Consider the following 11038-nt stretch of genomic DNA (forward strand, 5'->3'; position numbering starts at 1 on the left):
CGTGTCAAGTTTCAAACACGTGCATTCGACTAGAATGAATGCAAGGAGCAAAAGAATAGTAATGCTTAGGTAGGAGGTATGGAGATTCCAGTTTAGGGCGTTGGTTGCGAATAGCTGTCTGGGTTGAATGCTCTACTCATTCTCTCTCTCTTTCTCTCTCTTTCTCTCTCTCTCTCTCTCTCTCTCTCTGTCTCTCTGTCTCTGTCTCCCCTCTCTGGTCACTGCTACGTGCTGGACTGCATTAGTTGGGAGTGCAATGTTTGGCTCAGAGCTAAAACACCAGAGGGCAGAATATGTCCATCAGGAAAGTCAACTATAATTCCTGCTTTCAATCAAGAAAGTCTGACCAGCTATTATCCTGAAACCAGCCTGAAAGACTTTATTGTGATATAACAAATTTCTAAATACCAATGTAATTAGTTTGCTTGTTTTCATGTGTCTCTCTCTTTTCCTCACTAGGTTCCTCTGTCTGTCTGTCTGTCTTTCTCTCTCTTTCTCTTGCTCTCTTTCTCACTGCCACTGCCCACACAAACACTCAAACTCACACACGTTATTTGTTCGTAGATCAGTTTTCCCAAACACATTTTTTTAAAAACCTGCTTCTGACTAACACTAGGTGTGTGTGACCCTCCCTTGTCCCTTCCTCCCTTTACTCCCTTTCAATTTTCAAGGCTGAGACACGCCTACCTGTGATGTGTTGTATGTGTGTGTATGTGTGTGTGTGTGTGTGTGTGTGTGTGTGTTTGAGAAAGAGAGAAAGAGAGAGGAGAGGGGAGGAAAGAGAGAGAGGGTGAAAGATAGAAAATGTAAATTACAAAAGAATAGAACTCAAAGCAAACAGGAGCCTTTGCATCTTTACATTTACATAACTCTTTGTGTCTCTTGGTGTTCAGATACAGGCAGGAAACAGCAAAAGCAAAACACTGAACACTGACACTCTCACTTAACTCCTTTTGACCTCAAGAATGTTGAACCCGGCATGAGAAATTTTTGTGCAATTGCTATTCGTCTCTACTCACTCCAGTGGGATTTAGACACGTTGGCTGCTGTGTCTCCTAACTTGCCAACATCAAATTTAGACTAAATGGGTCAAAATTTGATGTTGTAATTGATATCTCTATAATGAATAGCAAACTGCAAGTAAAAACAAATGTATTTAAATGTATTTCTAAATAGAATCTTATCTTAAAAGCACTGAACCAATGCTCCGTCAACCCAGGGGTTCTCAAAGTGGGGTTCAGGGACCGCCAGGGATCCATCAGAGGGTTCCAGGGGGTCCTCAGCAAAATGAGGAATAGCTTAGTTTCTCAATAATTAAATTGACTAGAATTTATCCTGATTAAAGAATGTATAACAACGACTATTGCAAATAGGTTTCACTCTCACCACCATTATCTCCCCACTTACAGTCACTGTCGACAGCTTTACAATTCAATACTAAATCAAGAACAACAAAAATCTTTCCATGGAGGGAACTTTGGGACAAAATCTTATCAAATCTTATTTTATGCAGGCTGTATCTATTTGTGTCTATTTGGGGGTTCGTGACATGAAAAGCCCTGCTGTAAGCTGTGTGTGTCTGTGCAACAGAGTTTGGTGAACTTCCAGGTAGGCCTACCTCACTCTGTTATTATAGTAACAGGTAATTTAACGCATTAGTTTTACAGTTCTTGTAATCCGCTATCAGATAGATCTACTTTTTCTGAATGTCATAGCCTTGAATTTAATTTAAAACAACGGCAGACAGCACACTTGGCAGCACAAGAAATAGGCTATTAGGGCATGTTTTGAGGTATTTTGTTACATAACTAGTTAGGCTACTTTCTTAATGTAAATAGCTAAGTAAAGTAGGCTACAATTACTTTAAAAAGTCTTTCAACACTGCCTATGTCTAACAATTTGTCACACAAAATTGAAGTGGAGCAATCAAAGTTTTTGTGGTAGCCTACATTAACGATTAATAGACGCGGTGACTTCAGATTTAGCTAACTGACGTCTGTGGGACTCTTCCCAGACAGGACAGGACCTCAGTCAAGGTGCAGGAGGCGTTCCGTAAACAGAGCAAGGTGTGGTTTGATATCCATAAACGGTCAGCTTCCGTCTATTCACAGCAGACCATTATCTGCGCAACAGGCGACGGGGAGGGTGAAGCCCGGAGTCTGTCCTCTTTCTGGACAGCAGACCAGCGCAACAGCAACAACAAGAAAATACACGTTTAAACTAAGAAAATAGACAAAATGAGTATGTACGACTCCAATTCCAAGCTGCATACCATGGGGCAGAGAAGTAACTCGCGACCCGACCTGTCGAGTGCAAGTTTTAGGAACGACTCGGTGTTCGTCGGTGGAAACGGCTACCAAGGGGAATACCAAGTGGGGGACGGATACACCTACACCACCTACTCCAAGACCTCCATGCACGGCGGGGGTGGGGGCGGCGGAGGGCAGAAAATGCACATGAGCATGGGTGGAGGTGTTGGTGGAGGTGGAGGTGGAGGGACAAGGTAAGAGGTTTCAAATCACCTGTTGCTATTGAGTGAGGCGTAATAACAGTGCGGAGTAGTACCAAAAGTTTTCCTCAAAGAATGTAAAATGTGTATGAAGTAGCCTTAAAATGTGACGTTGTAAAAAAAAAAATATATATATACTAAAAAACCTATCATATGCAGTTCATTGTAAACGTTCATATTGGTCTTCCTTACTCTTAGGGGAAAATATGCCTATATCGTAATTCTATGAAAATAAATATGAGGAGACTGTACAAATATAGCAAAGGTATACGTCCCCTATGTGGATGTTTGGCAGATTATATAAATATTGTAGTGATACTAGGCTATATGAGATAGAAATACCATAAAGTAAGGTAAGGTAAGGTCACTACAGTTCACAAATGAAGACCACAGACCCACAAAAAGTCCGTATACGAATCTTATAGAAATATTAATAATGTGTTCCAATGTTCCAATTTTACATGAGCGAAAAAATCATTTTTCTTATAGGGTAAAACTGCTTTTTTTTAAAGGCTTGGCCTGTTAAAGGTCCATTCAAATTCATCCCAGGTCATGACCTCTAAACTTTAGAGGTCCTGATGATGTGCAGGCCTACACCTATTCCTAGTCATATTCGTATTACTCTGCATCACACAGTATTGCCTAATATTTTTAATCACAATAGAGGAAATGCTTGAGAAACTCTCCATGCACTGTACACACCCCTTGACTGTCCTCCCACTACTATCATTCATCATTATGTCATCCTCTGACATTAATTGACGTCTTTCTCTACGCACTACGGGGTTAACCTATGGCAGGTTAATACTGGAAAGTCAATGCTGTTGCAATTATTTAATTAAATGATTCCATTAAAGGGCCATTTCACACATATTCCATATCAGATACTAATTTGTCCTTTCCATGGGTGTAATTGTTTTCACACAAGGATTTTGGTTTGCAATTCATTAGAAATTGTGTAATGTTTAGTGTTGTAATATGAATTCCTGTGAAATTCTGTTATCATTTACAAGCATTCATAACAACTCAACTTGTAAACTATATTTTCCAACAGTATCCCTCAATGAGGCTTAGGGGCAAGATTATTTTTCATGAACATCAGTTCATTGCACTTTAATTGACAAGGGTTAAGTTTTGTGTAGATGACATCCTTCACTGGAGAATTTCACACTTAAAAGCCCTCAAACATCTTTAACAAAACAAAGCTGTGACAGACTGACACCAGACACCAGATACCAGTATATGCTGAAGTGAATGCTTAAAATAAACTATCGGCTTTGTATTTTCTATACGTCATATCATATGGATGTCATAGTGCTGAAGGCTATATTATAGAATCTGATCGTTTGTTGTCTTTTCTCATGTGTAGTGTGCAGAGTATCCAGCAGAGAGCTTTGTTCCTGAAAAGCCAGTGTCAGGAGTACATGCAGAGAGCACAGCATATTCTCCAGAGCGTAAGTGTGACACACAGGGATATTGTCCACTATCTGATGTCTTTGTTGTGACTTTAAAGAACAAGAATGAGAAGAATAAGAATATCACTCTCAGCTAGTTGTTTTGGCTGTTAAGGAGGTTGCCATTTTGTCGACTGTATAGCACACTACATTGTTGTATGGTCATCTGTTTCCATACCAGTATGATGTTGCTGTATCAAGGCAGGAAACTAACTTTTAACTAACTTTTTTTAAGAATAGAAAATAACTTAGAAATAATGGTTGGTTACCTACTCAAGTGCCTGGAAAATCAGACAAACTTATCAGCCACAGCTAAAATGTAGTAGAATTTGGTATAAATTTGTAAGTTTAAAGTAAAGTAATTTTTGTATTTGTAAATTTCCTGTTCTGTGTGGTATTATAGGGGAGTCCAGCCATGGAGGCAGAGAAGCTGATGACCATGGCTGCGGAGACCCTGGAGCAGCTGAGGAGATGTGGCGCAGACCTACAGCATATGCGTATACCTAACGACATCTTCAGAAGGTAACAGAAGAGGCAGTGTTTGTGTGCCTGTGCAAAGTGCAGACATACACACGGGAGTTTGTGTACAGTCAAATTTTGTGTTTATGCATTTGAACAATCCTGGCTATAGGTACACATGGATAGGTGGGACTACGTGGGAAAAACATGCTAGTTTTTCAGGTCATAGATTCACATCTGAATCCCATGTTTACAGATGAACCAAATTGTATACAGACAGACTGGTAGCAACACTGATGAGTTAGCTGCAAGTACCGTACCTGGATAGCCTGTGCCTGTCTTTTGTGTGTATATGTTATTCATTTAGCTGTACTTGCACATCTGAGCCCTTTGAAGATGGGTGCGCAATGTGCCCTTGTAAGATCACAAAGAATTTTCCCATCTGTGTCCAACCCCACAGTGTAGAACAGCTCCAGCATATGCAAGGTGCTATCCAACATTCTCTCGGTGGGATGACCCAAAGACGGAACAGAGGCAGTGTGGGCTCCATGGACGGGGGGAGGAGCTTTAATGATGCCATGGCCTGGATTGCTCAACAGAAGGTGAGCTCTTCATACTTGGCACCATGCTGCAACAGTATTACCTCTAAAGGTTCATGCAGTCAGTGACGACACCACCCTGGAACTCCTCCGATTCTCTCCCCTTCAGTTCTTAAAACAGCAAAAACAGTAGTAGTAGTTGTGTCTGCATGTGCGTGCAAGCCTGTATGAGTGCTTTACCGTGTTGCATTTGTGAGTGTGAAGGGAGAAGTGGATGCATGACACCCGCCTTATCACATATTCTGACCTGCTGTAACTGAAACCATCTGGTCAAGCTGCCAAAACATGAGCCACAGGGTGAAAGAGGCTGAGAGAGCTACAGAAGGAGAGAAACAAAAGGAAAGAGAGACCGCAGCCATTTGAGAGAGAGACAGAGAGACCATTCAAGTGACCAGAGTATTTCCTGATGCTCAATTTGCAGTGGAGGGTCTGGGTGTGGGAGCTGAATATGCAGCAACCCAGATCCTCTTCTGTTGAGGCACTGACACACACACACACACATACACGCCCTTAGACTGATACACAGGGCAGGGAACGTAATGTAAAATTGATAATAATCTTGATACTTTGGTAACATTGTTTGCGAACTTTCATGCCAATAAAGCACATTGAAATTGAAATTGAAAATTAAGAGAGAGAGAGAGCGAGAGAAAAGGAGCAGTGATGACAAACAAGGAGCTGGGAAACCAAAAGAAAATAAGAGAGGAGGTGTGAAATCTGACACTCTCCACTGACTCAGTTGTTATGGGACATGGCAGTTTCGCTGATCTCTTACATGCTTATGGGAAACGCCCTTCCGCTCACTCTACCCCCCCACCCCCACCCCTCCCCGAGCACACGTTCCCTTTCATTCTCTCACCACTCCAAGCCTCCAAGCCTTGCCCATTTAAATTTCCTCATTTCCTCACAGTTTCTCTATATCATTATATACAGTACTGTATATATAGAAACATTTCACCCTCTATAAAGTATTGCCGTTTGTAAAAGTCCTAGATCCCAAACCTGGAAACATAACACCTGATGACCTACTTCTCGTCCTTATCGTCTCTATGTCCTGTTTGTTTCATTTGGTCATGCTCTGACTCATTGCACGCATTTCCTAAAATATTACCGATACACATCTGTCTCTGTTGTTGACCTTCCTCCACTGGACATTAGCCCTACTGCTGACAGTCTAGCTCTCCTAACAGCCATGTTGTGTGCGGTTTCAGCCAAGTAATCTTGAAGGAAGGGAGTGGTGAGAAAACAAAAGGCCAGAGAGAGAGGAGGGAAGAAAAAGGGGAGAGTACAGAGGAGGGACTGGCTGAGCTTGGTGTGCTAGCAGAGCTCTTATCAAAGCTCAGGGCTGTGAACTCTGGTTAGGGGGGAATAGTTGGAATAGTTTCCTGCTTAAGAGACAGAGACAGACAGCGGACTCACTTAATGATTATATGCTGACACCTAGAGGACAAAGAGGGGAAAGATGTAGATTTAAAATCACTAAATCAATAGCATGCAAAATATCTACTGTTGATATTTCAAGTATCTCTTATTTGCCTCAAATATATGTGTATCGTTGTGAAAACATGGTAACTCCAATTTTGGTGATTTTCATGTGTTATATTAAATTGAAAGATTACATGGTCGTTGAGGTGGTTGTTGAGAAAGTTCTGTGATCCTGACCTTGGGCTGATGAAAACCTTTCAAAACCCATATTGGATAAACTGAAAAATGCCTGGTCATCAATCTAAAACCAAGGCTGTTTTTAGTAGTTTCTGAAAAGTTGATATTTTGGCGATACAGGGTTTTCACCCAACAACAGCAAAATATGTCCTTTGTTACAATCACGTACCATACCAATGTATATTTACCAATGTGTCAAAGACCTAGTGTTTGTTTTTCAATAACATAATAAACTGTCTCTGCATCATGTAGCGCCTGATTGAGACATCTCCATGGGGGGAGGACTCAGCCACCATTGAGCAGCAGATCATAAGCCACAACAAATACCACAGCTCCATCCAAAGGAGCCAGGAAGTGGACCGTGCCCGGGACGATTTGGTAAGGGGCTTTTCTCTACCTTTTTTGACTTTGTAGTATAATGTTAGAATCCTTCCAACTGATTTGCCTATATTTTGTAGCTCTCTTTGGTTGCTCTTTCGAGATTGTTGCAGCCTAATGTGAATAATAGGTACAAAACCCCAATATTTTTCATCCTTCCTCAGCAATATTTATTCAATGCAAACTGAGCATAAAAAACATCTTTTCTTTAGAACATGAGGGGTGACAAGTCCAACATCCATGCTCTGGAACAAGAATGGGACAGCCTGCAGGTAGAACTCTACAAAACAAACACAACATTCAGACAAAACACAACTATTTTGGCAGTTTGTCAAAATCGGAAATGTTACTCATTATTATTATTGTTAATTCATTATCATCTTCATTCATTTACCTTGTTTGTCCCTCAGAAAATGTCCCACAGTCGTGTGAGTCAGCTGCGTGAGCTTCAGAGCATCATCGAGGAGATCTCCCGCGGCATCATGTGGGTGAACGAGAAGGAGGAGGAGGAGCTCGTCTTCGACTGGGGAGACAAGAACATCGACGACTATATCCCCAAGAAGCAGGAGAGCTACTCAGTAAGGATCTCAGGCTGAACTCTTCCTTTTTTACCCTGGTGGGATGTTTCTGTCTCAGTTAATGGGTGTGACTACAGTTGAAGATTTGATAAGATGTGTTTTGTTTTGTTTTTACCTTAGTTACAAATGTACTGTTCTCCTTGTAGAGGCTGATGAGGGACCTGGAGGAGAAGGAGAAGGAGCTGAACAAGCTGAAGGTGAAAGTAGATGGCCTCCTGAACAACAACCATCCTGCCTCAGACAAGATTGAGGTGAGGATTTTTCTGATTTGTGCAATATTCAAATAGTAATGGTGGGCTACTATGGTGAGGTATAATGTGTTTTGTACTGACGGCTATGCTTGCTTCCTTAGGCCTACATGGACACCTTACAGACCCAGTGGAGCTGGCTGCTCCAGATCACCAAGTGTATCCATGTCCATTTGAAGGAGAATGCTGCCTACAGCCAGGTAAATATACTCTCTCTCTCTCTCTCTCTCTCTCTCTCTCCCTCTCTCTCATGCACACACATAGATGCAGTTAAGATAAGATAAGATGCACTTTATTGATTAAACTGTAGAGTTAATTGGACTTCTACAATCAAGTATCTTCTCTCACATACCCACTCTATGTTAATATGAATGTGAATATTGAATACATCTTTTTGTTCTCATCTCCAGTTTTTCAAGGAGGCCAATGAGACCTATGGGAAGCTGCAGAAGCAACACGAGTACATCTGTAGTAAGTTCACCTGCGACAAGAAGACCCCGCTGGATAACCTCACTGAACTCCTCAAAAACCTGGAGGTATCATTATGTGCTATCGAGTCCTGTGCATGATACTATCCTGCAGCTATGGAATTAAGATAAAACATACATAAAAAACATTTTGTTCTGTTGAATGACACTGCTCTTGTAAATCATTTGGTAAACTGGTTAGGCCAGTTAGTGAGACTCATAAAGTATGGCATGTAATTAACAAACTGGAACACTACTGCATGTCTGCATTTTTCCATACACATCCCATGGATATGTTGTAGAGCTGTGCACTTTGAATGAACAAGGGGAAGTTTAACCTCAAAAAGAAAAATCAATAACTTCTGAAAGCCGCATGGTTTACAACCCACATCTGATCTTTGTGTGTTTACAGAAAGAGAAGGAGAGAATCATGGAGAATAAGAGGCAGGTCCAAAGTCTGGTCAGCAAGTCCAAGAGCATTGTCAGGCTGAGACCTCGCAACCCTGAGGAGAAGAGCAGCAGCCCGGTCATAGTCCAGGCCTTGTGTGACTTTAAACAAGACCAGGTAAGATGCACACACACACACACACACACACACACACACACACACACACACACACACACACACATAAACACACACACTCACTGCAAAGAGACTCAGATGTAAATACACAAACATACTAACAGCGTTTGAAGTGAAAGCTCAGAAATATAATTCAGTGTTTCGTCTGTGTGTGTTTTGTTTATTTATTTATTTATTTACCAGGGACAGTGCACATTAATCAACATTTCAGTTTCCACATCAATGTAAATGTTTGTGTTTCAGAAAGGGATTTTCAAAGGGAATGAGGGCATCCTGAAGGACAACTCCCAGCGGAGCAAGTGGCTTGTGACGGGACCTGGAGGTCTGGACATGCTGATTCCCTCTGTGTGTCTGCTCATCCCCCCACCAAACCCACTCAGCATTGGACTCGCCAACAAGTAAGATGCGCTCAGCCAATGTAGAAAGGACTCCTTGTTTTGTTTGATAAAACATACAAGAATCTAGGTCACTGTGGAAATCCTTTGCAGTTATTTGTCAGTAAGGCCAGGACAGTTTAATTAATAGTTTAACCAAATTGAGATTTTGTCTTGTCAGCTGCAGGGGATTTATTTTTATTCTTTCAAAATTTGAATGTTAAATGTATAGATATTGAATATACTGTATGTAGACATATACTTGCATATACTATATTTTAATTTAGAATATATAATATATAATGTATAATATTATGTAACAGATAGATATGTAGATACATAGACACTCACACACATACATACATGCTTACCTACTCAGTTCTGCTGTCTAGACACTTAGTCATCGTGTCTTTTAGGACTGTGGTTTCCCCTATACCAACGCAGTACAAAGTGAGACATACTGTAGCATGCATAGTAGCTTTCAGAGTGACTGATGACTCATGGTGTTTCCCAGGAATGAGCAGTATTACGAAGCCATCATGGGCATCTGGAACCAGCTTTACATCAACATCAAGAGTCTCATCTCCTGGCAGTATTGTGTCAAAGACATCAGTCACATCAACTCACTCACTCTCAATATGGTAAGATATCACAAAGACAGCAGTTTGTCATACATTCTTACTTTTGCTTTTAAAAATTCTCATACATAGCCTATGTTTTCATACCAGATGCAGAATTGAATTAGATCTCAATTTCCATTTTATCTTTATTAAATTGTTCTGGAAGAACTAGGTCTCTCCCTTTTTCCACTCACCTCATGTTCCATAACCTGACCCCTCTCGCTGTAGTTGTCCAAGATGCGTCCTGAGGAGTACCACAGCATCATCAAAAGACTGGAGACTCACTACCAGGAGTTCCTGCGCACCAGCCAAGGCTCTGATGTGTTTGGGGAGGAGGAGAAGAAAAACATCCAGGGCCAGTTTGCTGGAGCCCAGAACCACTATGATACACTGGTTGTCCAGCTGCCTACTTACAGTGAGTGTAACAAGACTGTACTTTATCCATGGATTGTCAGTGCTAAATTTAATTAGATTGAAGTAGACAAGATTAATTGTTTCTGAGTCCAGTTAACAAGCAAAAAACATATTTTATGATTTTAAGTTCAAATTCTCCTTCATTTCATCAACAGCTCCCGGTAAAGTGGTTGAGGTGATGAAGCCTGAGCCCCCAAAACAGGAGCCCATCAAGCCTCAGACTCCCAAGACTGCCCCACCCACCTCTGTCCTCAGCCTTACCCTGCTCAGTGACCTGCAGGCACTCCGACACAGGCTGGAGCTGGCTGAGTCCGGTCTCACTAATCATCTCCACATTTCCCTGGGGGACAACAGCTTACACGAGTGCTCACAGCACATCCAGAATCTGCAGGTATATAACTGCTCTGAAAGGATAATTCTGGCCACAGTGAATGAATTTCCAGCGTGCCCTCTCTTCCTTCTAAAAATCCCTGTGGATTTTTGCATGCTATTGTCAGAGAAAAAGTTATCATGTGACTTATTTCTCTTCCTAATAAAAATCTTGTGTCTTATCTGTTTCAAGACCCGTTTCGAAATTTTGAAAATATAGGTAAAATGTAGTAAGGGGGAAATCTATGAAATCCCTCTGTCTACAGGTTACAAAAAAAAGACAGTAAATTAATAAAGGGGAGAGGGCACTTTGGAAAATGGGTA

At 41.3% G+C, this 11038-nt stretch overlaps 1 protein-coding gene across 1 annotated transcript; it reads left to right on the forward strand.

The window, feature by feature from the left end:
- Nucleotides 1–1526: 1526 nt before the first annotated feature.
- Nucleotides 1527–10736, forward strand: LOC139650168 (desmoplakin-A-like; the record flags this gene model as incomplete). Its single annotated transcript, XM_071526741.1, has 16 exons — nt 1527–1608; nt 2112–2503; nt 3879–3963; nt 4367–4485; nt 4883–5024; nt 6936–7061; nt 7274–7333; nt 7472–7639; nt 7786–7890; nt 7992–8087; nt 8298–8423; nt 8767–8919; nt 9181–9335; nt 9826–9952; nt 10160–10346; nt 10501–10736. Coding segments are annotated over exons 2-16 (2151 nt in total), but the record flags the coding sequence as incomplete, so codon positions are not given.
- Nucleotides 10737–11038: the final 302 nt, after the last annotated feature.

Source organism: Centroberyx affinis, unplaced genomic scaffold (genome assembly GCF_046629955.1).
Source record: "Centroberyx affinis isolate AG114_WGS23_722 - 3 ecotype Tasmania unplaced genomic scaffold, CSIRO-AGI_Caff_v1 ptg001449l_1, whole genome shotgun sequence".
In the NCBI taxonomy this organism is placed as follows: domain Eukaryota; kingdom Metazoa; phylum Chordata; class Actinopteri; order Beryciformes; family Berycidae; genus Centroberyx; species Centroberyx affinis.